General features: G+C 45.8%; 1 protein-coding gene across 1 annotated transcript in view; it reads left to right on the plus strand.

Moving 5' to 3' along the window:
* BAZ1B (bromodomain adjacent to zinc finger domain 1B) overlaps window positions 1-19,574 on the plus strand; it is a 41,214-nt gene that overhangs the window by 17,639 nt on the left and 4,001 nt on the right. Inside the window, exons 10-17 of the mRNA XM_058817643.1 lie at window positions 918-1,029; window positions 7,453-7,551; window positions 7,970-8,147; window positions 8,594-8,779; window positions 12,856-13,003; window positions 14,501-14,648; window positions 16,770-16,888; window positions 19,080-19,228. Of these exons, the coding sequence (XP_058673626.1) occupies window positions 918-1,029; window positions 7,453-7,551; window positions 7,970-8,147; window positions 8,594-8,779; window positions 12,856-13,003; window positions 14,501-14,648; window positions 16,770-16,888; window positions 19,080-19,228 (1,139 nt within the window). The remainder of the gene's footprint in view (window positions 1-917; window positions 1,030-7,452; window positions 7,552-7,969; window positions 8,148-8,593; window positions 8,780-12,855; window positions 13,004-14,500; window positions 14,649-16,769; window positions 16,889-19,079; window positions 19,229-19,574) is intronic.

Raw genomic sequence — 19,574 nt, forward strand, 5'->3', positions numbered from 1 at the left:
TGTGGAATAGTAACAAGCAGGGCAGTCTGTTAGATATGCATAGCTTTGCTGATTGAGATTGTTTTGGTGAACATCCCTCATGCACTTCCTCTCAACCTTCTATTCACGTTTGCTCAATGTGCAGGTGAGGTGGAAGGGACTTGCTGAACTTCTAGTGCTTCCTCTGTGATTTTGCCTGGCTGACTTGGAGCCTGGGTCCTGGAGCCTTGCAAGCTTGAACAGGCACAGAAATCTATCTGTACAGAAGGAAACTTAACATTTCTGTGTGCAAGTAGTTCTTGAGACGGAAGATGCTGCAATAACCTGAATCAACTGAGTTTCAGTTGTGATCATTTCTTGCTTTTGGAACATCATGTTCTGGCACTGAGTCCATCTACAGCAATCCTGCATAGGAGAGCTTATGGAGTTAGATCCAAGCCCTCACCTGGTAGGATTGTCTTAGACAAGGGGCAAACTAGATACCTGTACAGGAATAGAACAGGGCAAACATACAGTGAGATCCTTCATCCAGGTGTAATTTTACAAGCACCTGTGTCTTTGAGACTGACTGAGCTGGAGGTGCATCATTCCAAGCTCCTCCATGTTACAAGAGCTGTTTCAAATGCTGACCAGCTGTGTTCCTGATCAACTCTTTGCTTCCAGCTGTTTTCATCTCAGCCGCTGCTGCAGCCAGTGGGCAGGATTTCAGCACATTCCTTTGGAAACTTAACAATCGAAGGCCTGAACGAGCAAAGATTTAAATTCATGTCAGAGTGTTATCTGAGATGCTCAGAAATAAAAATTCATACTGCTTATACCTCCTTTGGTTTTCAAAGTGCTTTGTCACTCTACAGCTAAAAAGTGAAACTAGTTTTTGTATTTGGAATAGTAGGAATGCTGCTCAGGAATCTGCCTGAGCCTGTGCTTTTCTTTTGCAGAGAAGCGGAAGAGCACAGGCAATGACAGCCGAGGGAACAAGCTGCACCGCTCCATGCCCACCACAGACCTGCCTGCTGAGACCACCACTCCCAAGCAGGGCCAGAACTTATGGTAACACACACTTCCATGGCTGCAAAGTACTCAAAGTGTAAAGGTCAAGGAATCTAGACAGATTTCTTTTACTAAACCTACTACAAACCTGTTCCTCTTTCAGTGCTGAGCAGTTGGGTTGGTTCAGCAGCTCCGCAGGCCTCTGTTGCTGATATTATTACTGCCCTGCTGACAGGGTAGCCAGTCCAAGAGCCAGTGGAGCCATCATTCAACCTAATCAATCATACAAAGGCAGTATAAATTAAGCTTTTAAAATGCTTCTTAGATGTATTGCTTTTTAAATATTTTATTTTTCCATGTTGACAGCCTCTTATCCCTTTAATGCTTCCCAATGCCAAGCAGTGTCTTCTAAGTGAATGAAATCTACCTTTGAGCATGGTTGATTGTAACCTGCAGCAGTAATTGGCCCTATCAGTGTCCTTAAAGAAATTCTCCTCGGTTGAATGTTGCTCTGTGTGGTAAGGAGTGCTCATCAGTTGTCCCCGTGCCAGAAAACCCTGGCTAAGCTTCACCTGTTAACTGCTGTGGAGCATTGTGTATTTTTTTAGATAACCCTGAGCATAACTGTCACAAAGTATGTGTTCCTGCAGTTCCCCTCTTAGCAGCATCTGTCCCACACAGTTCCACTGCTGACACACAGTGTGGGTTTGCTTTGGTCTTTGATAAATAGAGCTGAACTCATCTCCAAAGAGTAGTTGCCAGTCAGAGCTACTTTACTAAACGCGTACCTGCTTCTCCAGCAGGAACTGTAAAAGAGACTGAAATGGTGGATGTCTTGATTTATCTGAACCACCAGCATTGGGTGCTGACTCTTGGTATTGCCCTGCTGCTTATCTGTCATGGCAGCAGGTTATAGGATATCATAGAGTTCCTGTGCTTTCCTTCCCTGCCCCATCCTCCCATGACAAATCCCCACCCTGTGACCCCTGGGCCTTCCCACATCTTGGCAAAATTCAGGCAGTTGGTCTTTCCTAGGGAATGGGTCCTGCACAGGCAGTGTGATCCACAGGGAAGTCCTCTGCTCTTCCTGACTGCCTCCTCTAACACTTGATCTTTATTGAGCAGAGATGGCAAGGTGTTTTCCAGGAGAAGGACCAATTCCATAAGGAAAACAGTAGCTTAAATTTACAGAGCACATTGCTAACACTGAGGGCACCATAGAGCCAAATTGGATGAGTTAATTAACACAGAATTCCTTCAACTTTTGTGACTCCCGGCTGAACTTGAAAAAGCACAGTATTTGATCTGCTCATTCAGGTTGGCAACTCCCAACAACATTCTGAAGTATGTCAGTGTGGTGACAGAGGCGGGAGTGCTGTGTGGAGTAACCAGTCACAGCCACAGCTCTTGGAACTAGATCCTGGACACACTCAGTGCTAAATTATATTCTGTTGCTAAGAGCTGCTTTGTATGGAGTGGCCATAATAGATGGTATTCTCCTTTTAGAAAAGAAAGCAACAAAAAGAATTAAGAATCTTCTTTTAAAAAAAAGCTTAAAGTGACAGCCAGAAGCCCAAAACACTTTCAGAAATATTTGCCTTAGAGTTTCCTACTAAACGGTCAGAGAAAGTGCTGTCTCTTACCTTTGGAAAAAAAAAGGGTTGAGGAAGTTGGAAACAAAACTGTAGCAGCAATAACAAAACATTTTGAGTTCACGTCAGGATAAGGAAGCTGTTAAAAGTAAGAAAGCCTACTTAAAACCTGTGGTGAATCTCAGTGAAAGAAATAAAAAGAATGATAAAGTGAAGTACAGACTAAGGGCAAAACAATTTTTTTTCCCCCTTGGAGAACAATCCTGCTTCACATAATCTGTCGTTACAGGGTCTGCCTTCAGAGAAGAGGGAAGCTCTTTGCATGAGAGAATAATTGGCTAAGAAATACTAAATAAATAACGGAAACACTCTAAACTTGTATGTTCAGCAGGGAGATGGAGAGTAATGCTAGAGGAAACTGGGGAAGTCTCCTGAAGAGGTTTTCTTTGATAGAGAAAAGAGGGATCAGGAAACAAAAGTAGCAAATGGCTGTTTTGAAATGGAGAGGAAAGTGCTGCAGCTGAGATACACAACTGGCTGCTACCATCTGCTGTAGATCTGTGAATTGGACCTGTTCAAAGCACCAGTGGACAAACTGCTGAGAGAGGAGTTCATTGAGGAGTAGGAAGCACAAAGATAATTGTCCTGGCACACAGAGGAGTCCTCAACCCAGCGGATGCTGCAGACTGGAGGAGTAGGTTGAAGAACTGTCACTGCATACCTGCTCTGCCTTTTGGCCACTCAGACATCAGACACTGAGCTGGGGTGGGAGGGGTGGGGTTGGCCTGGCTGTTATGCCACATGTCCTTAATTTGTGTTCTTTCTTGTCCACGCTAGGAAGGACTTTTAAGTGCTGACAGTCACAGCACTTGCTGTTTTTTTACAAGGGTCTTGTGCCTGTGTGCACTGTTCTGCCAGGCAGGAGCAACAGTGCAGGTGGAAATCTGAGCCAGGCATGGGCCTTGAGCAGGGGCACAGAGGCAGCTTCTCAAAGGACACGTAACCCCTTCTAATTGAAAGCTGTGGTGACTGCCTCTCCCTGAGAGATAGGGCATCCAAAGCCATGCCTGCAGCTAAGCAGTAAGGTCTCTCAGCTGAAAGGTTTTTCCTTAAAGATCTGGAGCTCCTTAGGGTTTGTTTGCTAAGTACCTGTCTGACACCTGCCACCACTTACATGTAAGCATCCACAGAAAGCCAAGTGACAGGCTGGGAGCTGTTACTTCAGGGGATAGCCAGGAACTAGAACTTTCCTCTGAGGAAATCCATATTCCTTTTTCTGTATTTTCCTTTTGGGGCCATTGCCATTGATCTCAAGGACTGCTCTGAGCATGAGTAGTTATGGAAGAGTCTTTTCCTTGGCTGCTTTTTGCACGTTATCCTTGGACGCCCTGAGGAGCCCTGAGCCCACACGGAAGTCCTTGGATATCTCTGTTGTTTGGATACAAGGACTTGTCCAGCTACAATGTATAATTTTTGCATGCGCATAGGTTTCAATTCTTTATGTTCTGTTTTAGGTCATGCTGTTTGTCTGTTTTCCTAGTGGGATGTGGGATTGAGTAGCCTCAGAGTGCATGTAAAGGATCTTTAGCTTTACCCTTTCTTTTATCTTTTAGAGTGATGGGACTGAAATTAAACCCTAAATTAACTCTGATTAGTTGTATTTTCACAGTCCTGCCCCTTTTCCCTTTGAGGATGGGAGCTGGTAGGGCACTAATAAAGGGAGAAATAGATTTATACTTCTGTCAAGAGTTACATAAATAATATCTCACAGAAGTAGTTCTGCTGTCAGTACTTTGTCACAGAAAAGGGTCCAGTGTTCAAGTATTAGTTCAGTGCTGCTAAAAGTGCAGCATCATAAACACTTGGTTATTTCTGTCTTCTTCAGACAAATGGACCACTCTCTCTGTTCAACTTGTGCTCCACTTTCACAGATGTTGATCCTTATTAAAAAATCTCCATGATCTGGGCACATAGGCTCTGAAGAAGTCTCTCTCCATACCATAGTGCTTGTGAGCTGTGTACTTTCCTGCAAGAACCATGGGGGAATCACAGCCTTGGCAGGATATTAGCATGCAGGAGACTTCTTGCTCATCCTGATAGAAAGGTGTTGACTTTTGGAAACATTGGCATCTCTGCAGAGTAACTGCCATTGTTCTTCATCTGTTAGGGATTCAGCGTGGTAGGGTGGGTCCCCTCAGAAGACCATTTGAGTTAACTATGAGTAGGTGCTGGCAGACTCCCTTTTCTTGCCTGTATTGTACAAATGGAGTTCCCCTGTTTCCAGCAACCTTCCAAAGCAGGTAGTGGTCCTGGGCTCCTCTAGTTGTTCTCTCAATTTTGTTGTTCCTTAGGCCAGGTTTTAGATCTTTCTGTGGTCCCTTGCATCCTGTAGCCTGAAAACAGGTAGGAATATTCAGCGTGAGTGAATACTGAGAGCTCCTTTTGACTTGATGCTTGTGCTATTTGTGCCTTTTCTTCTGGTTGGTGACCAGTCTGTTGGCTTAAGCTGCCAGAAATGTCAGGAGAGAATCTAGGCTGTTCTTTGTGAATGCAGGAAGCCCTGATACCAGTCAGGATTTCCCCCTTGTATATAAATTTGAAGACCCTCACCTGGTCTTGACTTTCCCAAAGGGATCTTTCCCCTCCCTCTCGAGTGTGTGATTAATCTGTGTCAGGCAACATGAAGGGCACCATCCCTCTCTTCAAGACCCACTTTTCTTCCCCATTTAAAATGTCAGCCCTGTCTTACCATGTCAATGCTCCCAGCTTGGAAGTGGTTGAGCTCCAGCTGGATATGCAGGTAATTCCTACAGGTACAGCATGCCTGGAGCTAGTTTGGGAAGCAGGAGCTGTGGCTGCACAGAGCAGAAAGGGGTCAGTAATCAAATTAACATGATGTCTCCAATATGTTTGTATTTTGCAGATCAGGCTTAGGTTCAGGCTTCAGTTCAGGCTTAATTAGATCAGTTCCCTGTCCCAGAAATCCCAGTTCTTACTCTCAAGGTGTACTGGGAAGATTAAGTACCTGTTGATGTTCTTCCTTCCCTGTCCCATATCCTTTTCATCAGGAACAAAGTTGTACCAGGGCTTAACTCTGGCTTTCTTAAAAGGGTGAGAGCTGTTCTCTGCAGCTGCCCAGCAGCCTGTTTTGTCTTTCCCCAAAATACTGGAGAATAGAAACCCTACATGATGACTGTTTCCAGAGCCCTTTCTTTTTTACAGTGTGACAGAACAGTGCAGTGAGTGCCCCCTTTGTCTCCATGGAAGAAAACAGGGAAAGCTCAGGCATTGTCATCTTGAATATTTGTCTAGCTGGATTCCGTGGTGTATCACCAGCAATGTCAGATGTTGTTTTATCCTGACCTGGGCGACCCATCTCAAGGTGTCTGGGAAATACTTCTGTGCGGAGTATCTGTAGAGCAGATGGTTTGGTGTCTGGATTATGCCATTCCCCAGCGGTGACAGATTCTAGTAGGTGAAGGATATCTGAAGCTGTTCTGTCCTATTCTTCAGGGAGAGGTGCAGAGAGTATGGTGCCTGAAGGTTTTAATCTCAGAGTACAGAGTGAGGATGCTCCACGGGGTCAGATGTACTTAAGATGACTGGCTTGAAGACATCCTGCTTCCATTGTTGAGCAATCAGTCCTATGTTCTATTAGAGTAATGAATTTCCTAGCTGAATGCAAATTGTGAGGCTATTACCCTAGTAGGAGCATACATAGAATTATGAAATACTTTCCGATATGGTGTTTAGTAAGTATTTCTGCCAGAAAAATAAGCATCGTGGAGACTGGTATTCCAAGAAGAGCCACAGTGATATCTTTCTCTAGTTGTTGCTTGACTCATCTGAGCTCGTGCCCAAGAAGAAAGATTAGATCTGGAATCTTCTGGTAAGGATCACAGAGTGGTCCTTTGCAGTTGTTTCCAAATGAGGTTGATTCTCCTCTTTCCTGTCTTCCCTCTTCTGATGAGCAATCCTCTTATAGAAGGTAGGGAATTTGTCATATTTTCTGTAATGACCTCTGAAGTTTGAGTTGAGTCCACATCTCATCACATGAAGAGTCTCCATGGTTTCCTAGAGTAGAATTGGAAAGAAAAGAAGGAAAGGTCGGAATCTCATTTAAATGTACAACCCAGCATGCAAACATGATTGTATTTTGGAATTGAAGAATATCTTGATTTAGAGAAATCTGTAAAAGTAGTTCTTCTTTTAGATTGGACTAACTGCTGATGGCCATTGCTGTCTTCAAGCATTCCTGAGCAAGAGGGTTTCAAGCTGATCAATATGGTTTTCAGATTCTGCACTTGGGCTTTCTTGTTTGGGCAAGCTTAGAGAGGAGGACTTACGCATTTGCAGAGACAGAGCCTGCACAGGCACACATCTCCAGCAGCAGAAGTTGTGGGATCAGCCAGGACATCTCCTTTTTAATCTGGAGATTTCTGTTTCATGAAAGAAAATAATATTAAATTGCCATGCTGTCAGTGCATAGTATGTTAGTCTTTTCTATTACATCTAACACAACATTCAGATCACTTAACTGCAGAGTAGTGAATGGAATCCCTGGGATAGACAACTAAATTCAAATGTCAATGTTTTAATAAACTTAATGGGGAAAATACATCTATAAACCAGTTGTGTGTTTATTTTGATTCTGTTTTTCTTACTCTGGCATTGGCTACATTTGGGGACCTTGAAACGAAGCCAACCTGAAGAAAAATTCTTCTACCAGCATTCCTGGAATGTTTCGCCTTGCTCCATGGCCTCAGGATATAGGTTACCTCTTATCCCTACCTGCTGATCCTTGGGAACTATTTAGAAGAAGAAATTGTATCGTCACAGAGATACCCTAGGTGATCTAGGGTAGTGGTCTAGGTGCATTTTTTTCTTTCAGGTTTCTCTGTGACAGTCAGAAGGATTTGGATGAACTGCTGGATTGCCTGCACCCCCAAGGAGTAAGGGAGAGCCAGCTCAAGGAGCGCTTGGAGAAAAAGTGAGCCTACTCTTTGTTTTTCTTATGTGTGCCTTCTCCAAGTCAGAGCAAGTCCTTGGCACAGCAATCCTTGCCATTCCTAGGGCAGCATCTCAGGCTGGGCTTTGATTATTCTTGTGCTGAAGAGGGGAGGACATTGAGGTAGAGCGATTGCTGGGTTTTTTGGGCAGATTCTTGATAAATAACGCTCTTGAGCAGTGAGGAAGTTCTGCCAGTCTTGAAATTCCTCCTTGAAACCAAGAACAAAGGCAGTGCTGGTTGCTCTGAGCCAGATTTGCCATGTGCTTTCATGTGTCTTTCAAAGAACGTTCTGCAGTGGTGGAGCTCATAGCTCTCACTGAAGACCATTGTCCCAGAGTCTGCTCTCCTCCCAGGGCAGTGCTCTGCCTGTACTCAAAGGTTGTGTTTGATTTTCCAGGTATCAGGACATCACACATTCCATCCATTTGGCTCGGAAACAGAACTTGGGCCTCAAATCTTGTGATGGCAACCAGGAACTGCTGAACTACCTCCGGAGTGATCTAATTGAGGTTGCAACGCGGCTGCAGAAGGGAGGCCTGGGATATGTTGATGTGACACCAGAATATGAAGCAAAAGTGAGTGAACAGGCAAAGTACTGAACAAGACAAGTGTGTGAGATGATACTTTCTGTGGAAGGTCCTTGGTCTTTTGTTCTCCTCAGACAAGAGGAGCAGGAAATCAGTTTTCTCATTTGTCCTTTAAACAATTATTTCAAGATTACATAGCTGATGGCTTGAGGTGTAGGCAGGTCATAATGTTGGAGCTGAGTGTCCTGTTCAATTGTCCTGTTTCCATATTCTCATGACAGGCTTCTTTATGGAGCAGAGCTCCATAGCTGATTTTTATCTTCTGTATCAAAGCCAGCATGTCTTGTTGGGACAGCAGCAATATGCTGGTTCCGTAACCACCAGGTGTGGGAGGTAACCAAACTGCATTAGGTACCATGGGCATCCATTTGCAGATGCACTTTGAGCAGCAGAGTAATATCCAGCTGTTATGGGGTCCTGTGCTCTTCCAACAGGTGTACTCGCTGGAGAGCCTAAAGGATTTTGGAGAGTGTGTGATTGCGCTCCAGGCTGGTGTTGTTAAGAAGTTTCTGCAAGGTTTCATGGCCCCTAAGCAGAAGAGAAGGAAACACCAAGGAGAGGATTACATTGCCAGGGCGGACGAGATAGATGAAGACAAGAAAATGGCAGAAGAAGCCAAGGTATTGTTCATGTCAGGGCTCTGTTTCGGTCTTGCAGTAGAACTCTTTGAGCAGTAGCAGTCCATTTCATGAGGTACTAAATCTTGAGCAACTTCCTCCCATTTCAGATTTGAAGTTGAGTGTATTTGGTGTTTATGGGGCCAGGTGTTGCCTGTTTATTTTGAGGAGTAAATGTATGGGGAAAGTAAAAATAATAGTGAGGCGATGCCTATTTTTCTCTCTGTGAATAGGAAATGGGTCAAGTTCCTTCCATACAATTCTGCTTAAATAAAAGTATATTATAGAACATTTTCAGAGAACTTAATAGGAGTTGTATCTGCCAGAGAGGACTGATGGTGCTTTGGTCCACAAAGAGAAGGAGAGACATGTTTGGGTTCTGGTGACTTCAAGGGGATGAGATTCAGGTAAATACCACATTAGGCAAAGGGAGATAAAAAAGTTGTTGGATGTGTGGGAGCACTTGAGGAGATGTCTGGCCAAGCAAGCCTCCAGGAGAAAAGCAGTATTGTGGGTCTAAATATGTATCCCTCCTAATAAAAGGGATAGAGAGGAGCTGCAGAGGGTTGGGAAGGGTACTGCAGGCACTTATGCTGCACCAGTGTTTCACACTGGTGCAGCAGAGGTACTAGAGTTCAGGGGTGGTTTTTGTATACTTAGTTGAACAGGACGTTAATGCCCTGTGACAAGACATTCCCCACTGTCCTCAGCTCTGCCCTGGCTGATCTCTGACTTCAGCAGAGGCAACAATGTCAGAATTGGACCAGCAGAAGTACTTGACAGTCCCAACTTAAAAACCAAATTATATTTCTTCACCTGTGTTTACCTGCAGGGAGCAGGCGAGAAAGGTGGAGAGAGACTAATTTACAAGAGCATGTAGTGACAGGACAAGGGGAAATGACTTCATACTGATAGAGAGTGGGGTGAGAGTAAATATTGGGAAGAAATTATTTCCTGTAAGAGTGGTGAGGCCCTGGTACAAGTTGCCCAGAGAAATCCCTGGAAGTGTTCCAGGCCAGGTTGGATGGGGCTTGAAGCAACCTAATCTAGTAGTAGTATCTTTGCCTATGGCAGGGGAGGTTGAAACGAGATGAGCTTTCAAGTCCCTTCCAACACAAACTTTTTTGGGAATCTGTGACTGAGGCTAGAGCTAGGTTTTTTGCTGTGGATCTGTGGGGCTTTTTTTAAAGCTCCTGTCATTATATGCTGAATGCTTGTTTGAGCATCAGGTCTTTGCTAAGCTGTGCTATTGCTGTGTTAGCAGGATAATTTGGATAGGTGCTAGAAATTTTCACAATCCTCAGTTGTCCTGAAGTATTTAAACTTTGCTAATTTTAAATCTTCCATCCTGAGTGGAAGAGTAATGGGAGGATGCTGTCTCCTGAAAACTCACAGCAAAATGGAGTGCTGTAAAATCGGTGAGGTCTGAGGCAGAAAGGACTTGGATCAGCACATTTCCTGTTTCTACAGCAGCACCATATTGTGCCTTACTCCAGTTTGCCTTAGGGCTGTAACCCTGAGGGCTGTACCTGTAGGGCATACTCAGGGTAGCATCAGATTTACTACAACACAGTCCCAGTATGTGATTGTGCAGATCTCCCCCCTCGCAAGCACTGGCTTTAGTGTCATGCCAATCTCTGGAGCATTTTTTTATGCAGTGCAGTGCTTACTATCTCGTTCAGGCTTTTCTAGACCTTTGTGGTGGTATAAGCAATGTTCAACATTTTTGGGGGTGTTTGTTGCTTTGATTTGGCAATTCTTTTTAACCTCAGTTTATCTGGAATAAGCTTTTTTTTTGCCAAAGCAGAAAGCCTTTACAGATGACCTTGAAAGAGCAGCCTTCTTCTTAGATACAGTTATCTGAGGAAAGTCCCTGACTGCCAGGCCGACTGTTCTGAAGAAAAATCTTCTGCATAGGCTAGGAATTATGAAGCCTTTTGAGCCAGAACTGCACTGAGTGCACACAGGAGGTAAAATACAGCATAGCCACACTGGGAAACACACTCAATGTACTTCCAGACTTCAGAGGAAGAATTGCAACTTTGTGGTATGGGTATGTCTCATTTTCCCTGTGAGAAACAAGTTATGGCTTAACAGGCACCTGTTTGCTGACATAATTGTCTGTATTAAGGGTTCCTGCTGGCTCAGCTGCATTGCTGAAGCTCACACTGCTGAGTGGCAAAGGATTGCAGTGAGACCTGGCTTTTGTGGCTGCTCCTAAAAATCAGGCTGGTGTCTCTGTTGATGAAAATATTCCCATTTTTAGTGGCAGTAGCATGCTGGACTGTCCCAGAACAGGACTTCTTTGCAGCATGACATTGCATCACTACAGCCTGAGCAGAGTGAAGAATATGGGTGGGTTACCACCCCTGTGACCTGTGTTCAGTAAGTAGTCTGTGCAAGGGGAGAGTCAGTCTGCACCTGCAGACAATCCCTCAAAGAACAGCTTCACAACCAAGCAATTCCAGTTTCAGCTGTTCCAAGGGGTTTCAACTCAGGGTGCCAGGTGAGAGCCTTTGTATCTGGAGGCTTGTCTGCCTTTACCAAAGAAGGTGTTTTCTGTCACTCTGAGGTTGACATGTGACTGAGGACTTGTACTTTTATTCTGCGAGTTGCTTTTTGGTTTTTTTTCCCTGCTCAGTTGCTCCTATCCAGTAAGGAGGGGATTTAAGTAACTTCCTCCAGTCTCCCATTTTGCCTTGCTGGCAGCTGGAACTCCCTTGGTACTGGTGCTGCTCAAATGCCACAGTCTCCTGATGCTTGGGAGGCAAGGCTAAAAATTTGTTAAATTCCACAGACCTGGGGAGGAACATCTCAGCAAAGCTTGCCAACAACTTTTGCAGATTTCTCTTGGCCCAGCATGTTAACAGCAAAACCCATGGAACAGTTCCTTGGAAAATCAATTATACCGTATGCAAAGCACCTCAACAATGTTCTGCAAAGAAAGAGCGCAGAGCTGTGTAGCTTCCACAGTGGGCTCGGCAGCTTTACATTTGTCTCCAGCGATTCTCCAGAATCCACACCAGCAACAGCAGTAGGGATGTTGGCATTTCAGAGCAGTTTGTGTGTTTTTCCAAGCATCTAATATATGCTGTGGTTCCTCAAATTCAGTCAGAGGAGAATGTGCAACTCTGCAAAACTCCAAGGTTTTGTTTGGCTCCCAAATTGCTGTCAGCTGCAGAGTCTAGATTTTCCCATCTGACACTTCACTGTTTTTTCTTTCATTCTCCTGGGGTAGAAGAACATAAACTAAATGCCTGTTATGTCCCAGTCATGTCTGGGCCATCACCTTACTGTTGTAGAGCACAAGATTACCGTTGGAGAGGGACATGGCTCTGGATAACTTCTGTCCTGCTGCATTTCGGATTTATCAAAATGGTATTTCCAAACCTCCTGAGCTGGGTGTGTGGTTTCCCATTGGCCTTGCTCTGTGCTGACCCTGGCAGCTGCCATGGTGCAAGGCTCGGTTTTGATGCTGTCATCCTCATCACCAGTTTCTGGGATTTCAGATGAACTGAGGCCATAGTGTCTCAGGGAAGCAGCTGGTTTCATATTTGGCTGTCCAAATGCCTGTGCAGTGTGATTATAGCTGGTGGCACTGGGTTCCCTCTGCCACCTGAGCAGCTCAGGGACCGCATGGGTGTTGCTGCGGTCCAGGTGCCTCTGTGGTACCCACTGGAGAGCAGCACAGGTCACTTCAGCCCTCCTTCCACTGTGATTACCAGCTGTTCCACAGTTTTTCTCCCACATTTTACAGTGCTAGATTTCTGCCTTTTATTTTCTTAGCCTGCTGATTATTTGGGTTAAACCTTCAGATCAAGAATTTAGTGGCGTTCACATAGATTGATTCAACCTGACTGTGAAATGCAAAGCAGTTGACTGTTAGGAACAAACTGTCTGATCCTGGATGACTGGATATGGATAAACCACAACCAGAACTGCTGAGATAACACAGAAGGAAAGAAATATCAGAGTTGAGCTTTGGTTATGAAGGTTCCCAGCTAAGGGATATAAAAACATCTTTAGACTGAGGGGATCTGTGTCTGTGCATTGTTGTAAGATGTTAGGTCTTTCTTCAGGTTGCTTCAGCCATGGAGAAATGGAAGACAGCAATCCGTGAGGCCCAGACCTTCTCCCGTATGCATGTACTGCTGGGGATGCTGGATGCCTGTATCAAATGGGATATGTCAGCAGAGAATGCCAGATGCAAAGTGTGTCGCAAGAAAGGTACGCATTCCTGCCCACAGAATTCCTGCTTGTGCAGCAATTGGATGCTGTCACCTCTCTGCTGTGCTTAGGTGATGTGTCCCTTGTAGTCCGTCACTCTGACTATGGCTGTATTTTAAGTTCTGAATGTCAGGATTTACAGTCAGCAGCATTGATCTCTCAAAAACATTTGACCCTGACTCTAGTAAACCATTCTTATGTACCCAGTATTGCAGAGCTGCTATCCCCTGGATATTTAGGGTACTTGGATGAAAGTCATCTACAAATCCTTCTGGGAATATTTGTGCAATTGTCCATTTCCTAGTTTCATTTTTTTGAATGGTCTTTGGATCTCTGAGCTTTTTCAGTTAATCCTGTCTTTTAGAGAAGGAGCGAGCAAGGGGAGGGGTTGGGAAGGTTATTATGGGGAAAGCAATTTGGGATATTGCTGCTCTGATGCCAGAGTGGGAGCAGAACTCTACTCAATGAGCTGGGGAGGTCACCAAACAGGTGATGAGGGGATACTTTCTCTGTGTGCACTATAGAATGAAGGACTTTAGAGTCTTCCAGGTGAAGGCCGAGGTAGAAGGGGTGTCAGCAGAGATTGATTGCTTGTATTTGTTCTGCCATAACCTCTCCTGTTGGATGGCAGCCTGGAGGAAAGAGCTTGGTGGTACATTCTGCCTCATCACTTTTATATTTGCTGAAACTGTAGCGGAAAATGAGGGCAGGCAGAGCTCGGGGGACTGCTGGGCACCTTTTGTTTACCACAAGGCTAGCCATTCATCCCTTTAGAGAAGTAAGGGCTGAACTGGTGCAAAATCTGCCTTCACTGCAGAGCCTCAGGGGTTTGCCAAACCAGTGCCAAAACTACCCTACCCTCTGTTGAGAGGAGTTTCTAGGCAAAAGTAAGGGGAGGCTCACTTGAGACACAATAATTTCACAGAAGCTAAGAACTGAGATGTTAGAGGAAGACAAGCTGGCAAGCCCTCTACACTTTTTCCACTTCTGTAAAGGAAAGCTGGCTCAGGATTATTTCCCTGTTTCCCTTCATCAGTGGGAGGCACAAAGAGACTACTGCTGCCTACTGATTTTCAGTGTAGCCTTGTCACCCTGAGTGGAAAGAAGATACCATGTAGGTTAACCAGACTGAACATAGAACAAGAATAGCTCCATTTTTAGCTTACAGCTCTGGAGCCCTGATTGCCGCACACTTTCCCCATGTTTGTCTGAGTGGAACCTCTTTGGCAGATTTCTGTCTTTGCCTTGAGTGAAATCTTTGCAGGGCGAGGGACTCTGCATTGGTTTTGTTTGTTTTTAACTGCTGCTGTTCATAAATACAGTGGTGGGACAGAAAGAAGGATCCCCAAGGAAGGTCATCAGAGAAAGGGTCCCTGCCCTCAGAGGGGACTCTGCATCTTTCTCTTGCTTAATCCTGCCTTCCAGCACTGCAGCAGCTTCTAGCTCTCGGGTTAACTGAGGCTGTGGCCTTGTTACAAGTGAGCTGCACTTTGGTAGGTGAGGATGACAAGCTGATCCTGTGTGATGAGTGTAACAAAGCCTTCCACCTGTTCTGCCTGCGGCCGGCACTCTATGAGATCCCAGATGGGGAATGGCAGTGCCCAGCGTGCCAGCCTTCGACAGCCCGGCGCAGCTCACGAAGCAGGTGAGTGACCCTTCCTGCCCATAGCCTTGTCAACAGCACCGTCCTGAGCCTCTTTTCACAAGACCCAAACCAGCCTGGAGCAAAGCCACTTTAGAAAGTTTGAAATCACCCAGTTAAAGCAGCATTGAAACAGAAGAAAAGCAGTTTCAGGATGTAAGTTTAGCACATGTGTTGTACTGATGCATTACAAGTTCATGAGTTTTAATAAATCATTTGGGTTTGGAAATGAAAACATAGGCAAAACACCCACCAAAATTAGTTACACTAAGAGTTGTTTCCTTTGAGCATGTGGTTGGGTTATTTCTTCATGTAGCTGGTGGCTGCAATTCTGTGGGTCCCTGGGCTGGGTTACTGCAGTGTTGTTTTAAGCTAGAGCAGACTTTACTCCAGGCTGCAGCTCAATCCCTACTCTGCTACGACAAGTCAAAGTGCCATGCTAGTGGTTTTCTGTAGGGAATGTGATTTGAGGAGGCGTGGCAAATATGAATTGCTGCCTCCTGACAGCACGGGGTTAGATTGGTTTTTTGAGTTGCAAGCTGGAAGTTAAGCATTTTACAGTGAGAGTCATTTGCTGGTGATAACTGTGCTACATCTGTCCGTATATCAGTGAGGTGAGGCTGTGAAGTGGCACCTGATGCAGAAACAGAGGAGCAGCACAATAGAGGTGTGCCAGCCAGTACTGTGCAGGTGGTGGTATATGGCCTTAAAAGTATTACTTACTCTCTGGACAGCATTTTAAGAGTTCATCAGGCTTGTACAGAAATGACAGGGCTTAAAAGCAACTCTTGTAGCCTGAGTTCATAGTTACTTTGATGTGGCTGTCACCTGCAAGCTGCTCAGCTCCTGACCCAGACCCATCAGGTGGAGAACACCTGCTTTCTGCTCTTGTCTTCTTAGCTGAGATAGGAAAAGAATGTCAACTTGGCAGATTCTTCGCCCTCTGTGCTTTGGAAGTTTTATTCCTTTTATTGCTCAAGATCCTCTTTCTTCAGGGGATTTAGGCTCCTACAGTAGCTTTGCCTGTGTTCCCTTTTGTTTGGGTATTTTGGTTTTTAATGGTCCAAATGAGACCCCACCAGCAGTACTCCCTCTAGTTCTGGGATCCCCAGCGCAGGAAGGACTTCAGCCTGTTGGAGCAAGTCCAGAGGAGGCTACCTAGTTGATATGAGGGATAGAGCATCTCTGCAGTTAGGGAAGGCTGAGAAAGTTTGGATTGTTCAGCCTAGAAAAGCAAAGGCTTTGGGGTGATCTAATTGCAGTCTTTTAATACCTGAAGGGAGCATGCAAAAAAGATGGAGAGAGACTGTTTACAGGGGGGAATGGCTTCCTTGACATTGTCCCTTGACAGAAGGCAGGGTTAAATTGGATATTGATTGGGAAGATCTTCTTCCCTCTGAGGGTGATGAAGCCCTGGCACAGATTGCCCAAAGAAGCTGTGACTGCCCCATCTCTGGAAGTGATGGAGCTTTAAGTAACCTACTCAAGTGTCTGAAGTGCTGAAGTGTCCCCTTCCTGTGGCAGGAGGACTGAAACAAGTTGAGCTTTAAGGGCCGTTCTAACCCAAACCATTCTATGATTCTATGAGTGATTGAACAGACACAGATGAGAAGCCAGAATGTGCTGGGCAGGGAGTCTGCGTGGCTTCTGACTTTTTAGCACTTGAGGAGCCTGACATTCAGTTCACCAATTTGTTTCCCATGGTGTAAGGAAACCAATCTATTTCCTTAAGTATATGGAAAATATTCCAGCAGGAAAAAGAGCCTCTCTTGAATTTCTTTAGGCCTGGTCTGCAGACCTGGGCAAATAGCAAATCGTCCTCTCAGGGAGGAGTAATTACACAGCAATCAGAGTCTTATAATCCCATGCCCCATGGTCGTGGTGCCTAGAATACCAAAAAATACCATGATTCAGCTCTTGGGAATTTTCAGTCCTTTCAGATTTTTAGTTGAGGAAGTGCCCTTTGAGCTATAGCTATAACTTGATATTCTAGAATACAGTAAGCTGCTTTCGGCTGAGCCTGGTGTTTGTTGTACAGTCTAAACAGTACCAGGCCCCTGGGGCCACTGATGCTCTGATGCTCAGGCTCTTGTACCACAAACACATACACCTGCCTTGTTCTAGGAACTATGCAGAGGATTCTGCTGAAGATGAAGGTGAAGAAGGTGAGGAAGCTTCTGATGAACCAGATGCTGAGGAGGAAGAAGAGGAGGAAGAAGACTATGAAGTTGCTGGACTAAAATGTAAGGCTTTGACCATGTAGGGAAGTAACAGAAATAGTAACCCTCCTGCCTTCAGTATCTGAAATACTGATCCTCTTTGTGATTTTTCCTCATGCAGACCAGGTATAGGCCTGGGAGATGTCACAGGGAAAGGTTGTGGCTGTGCTGGAGTAAACCCTTGGCCATTTGTGATGGGGTCAGCACTAGCAAAGATTGAAACTGCTCACTGCCCAGTCACTCCCTGGGGACACTGCTGTTCTGAGGGCTGAGAGGGGTCAGTAGAGACTGCAGTGGGCTGGGGGGGTCAGCAGGGCCTGCAGAGTGGTGGGATTGTCAGTCTCTGCGCCTACTGGATTTGTTGTACACTGGAAGCTGTTTAATTGCTTATGGGAGCTCTCACCAGAGCCCCCTCTCCTTTCTTTTCTTTTTCCCACCAGTTCATAACCCCTTGAGTGCAGGACTTCTAGTGATTTGGCAAGGAGGCATTTTGAAATAGGAGGACTAGCACTTCCTCTCTTGATTCCAGTTAGAAGGCACAGTGCACCTGGTGTAGTGTGGCCTGGACCACTAGCACCCTTTGATTGCCTACAGAGACCAATTGGGATGCTCCTGGGGCAGCTGGGAAGAATAAAAGACTGTTTTCTAGATTCTTCAATGTCTGCTTCTTCACCTAAACATATTTAGTATGTGTATCCACTTTGGTTTTAGGGGAGTTTGATTCAGTCTCAGTTGGGCAACTTGCTGCACTGAAAAGTTCAGTCTGGGAATGACACACTGCCAGCATTTGCTTTCTGTCAAACTGTCCTTGACTGACATAACATTAAATACAGGTTGTCTTAAACAGGGCAGATGGAATCCAGAGGCTGGGACTCAGAGGATTATCCCATGTTCTTTTGAGGGTTTCCGTCCAGGCCTGAGTCTTGATTCCCTTACTTTTTTCTGGTTTCAGGGAGGCTCACTGATACCACGGCTGTGCGCACTGCTTGTTGTCCTGCGGTGTATCCATGTCCACACTTGGAGTGTGTTTAGCCTATGTTGCATGGCCAAGGCAGGAGCTGAGCCAGGCTTTCCAAACAATGGCAAAAGAGGGTTACGGTCACTAAAAATAAAGTGCTAAATGCAACCCCTGGCTTTAGAGAGCATTAACATGGAAAGGTCACCATGGAAAACTTTTGTTTGAATAGAAAAATCACATTGATCCTTATGGCCTTTATTATCCTGAGGGATCTAACCTAGAATGTTGGATTGTCAGACATTTAGCACGTGCTGCACGCTTGACACACAAGCAGAGTGACAGCAGGTGGACGCCCTGCAGCTTCGCCACATGCCCAGCATGATGATTTATGGGACAGGGCTGTATCAGAGGCTGCAGCTGAGGTATCCAGTGTGCTGGATACAGCTCAAGGACTTGGGATCAGGTGGAAGGGCTTGGACTTGGGAAGGCAAACACATTCTCCTCATACAGAGGGTCATGGGAGAAATATAAGACAAGGGAGTGCGTCAACATGCTTACATTGCCACCAGTGGGGAGCTCTGAGAGGCGGACTCACACAGGCAAGTGCATTTCTCTAGGAGGTAATGTGGCAACCCCAAATCTTGGGGAATAAAATCCCATTGTTTCCCACTTGCAGCACATGGAGCAGCTTCCAGCTGCAGTAATTTGACACTTCCTCTGCACACAGTTCTCTTCTCAGGGGGCTTATCCCACTATGTGGGCCACTTGGAAAAGCACCCATCCCCAAAACTGTGAGGAGTAAAGGGGCAGTAGGAAACTGAGGAAACTCCCGATTTCTGCTCCCAGTGCTTTCAGAGGGTATGTTGCTGTTTTGAGACAGCTGTCTGTCCTTGTATTGCTTTCCTGTCTTTCCCTCAAGCCTTGATGTGTTGGTGTCTCTTGGTGCTGCAGGCAGAGAGGTTTGCTGTGACCTGCAGTGGATGATCCAGGAGCTCCCAGGTTTCCCTTGGAGCTTGAGGATCTGCTGTGTGTGAGTACCTTTTTAGCAGCAGGCTGTTGCCAGCCATGGCCTCTTCAGGCAGGTGGTGACGACCCACAGATGCCCTCCCTAGAAGGTGTGAGAGTGTAGCTAAGATGAGGCTGGGTGGTCCCTGGGGTCACCAGCCTGAGTGAGACTCAGCCTAGTGTGGGAAGCAAAGGGTGGTGTCTGCTCCCAGATGCACCCCGGCCTCTAAGCCCATGGCTTATCTGTTTCAGTGAGGCCCAGGAAGGCAGCCCAGGGCAAGCAGGGCTCCATGTACTCCTCGAGGCAGGGAAGGCACCAGAGGAAGAAGCAGACATTGCACTCTGTGCGGGGACCCCGGCAGCGCATGGCGCCTGTCAACGGTGCAGACATCGATGAGCTGGTAAGAGCCAAATTTCTCCCTGGAGACCACTCACATCATGAGTTATAAACCAAACAGGTGGCAGGCTTCCTCCCATCCCTTCACAGAAAAATACCCTGAAGCCCGGGTTGGGCTGGGTTAACAAAGGAAACATATCCTTAAGGGCCTGCTGCAGACAGAGCACAGATATGTCAGGCATCCCGCCCCAGCCGCTTTCACACATTGTCCTCTGGAGCAGCAGGCAGCCTGCAGCTTGTTAAAGTTTTTTTAATAGTATCCATATGTCTCTGCAGAGAGGTGGGGGAACTGAGGGGGTCCTGGATGGCCAGAGAATGCCAGCAATGTTAGACCCTTGCTCCCTAGCCTT

This window comes from Ammospiza caudacuta, chromosome 20 (genome assembly GCF_027887145.1).
Source record: "Ammospiza caudacuta isolate bAmmCau1 chromosome 20, bAmmCau1.pri, whole genome shotgun sequence".
Taxonomy (NCBI): domain Eukaryota; kingdom Metazoa; phylum Chordata; class Aves; order Passeriformes; family Passerellidae; genus Ammospiza; species Ammospiza caudacuta.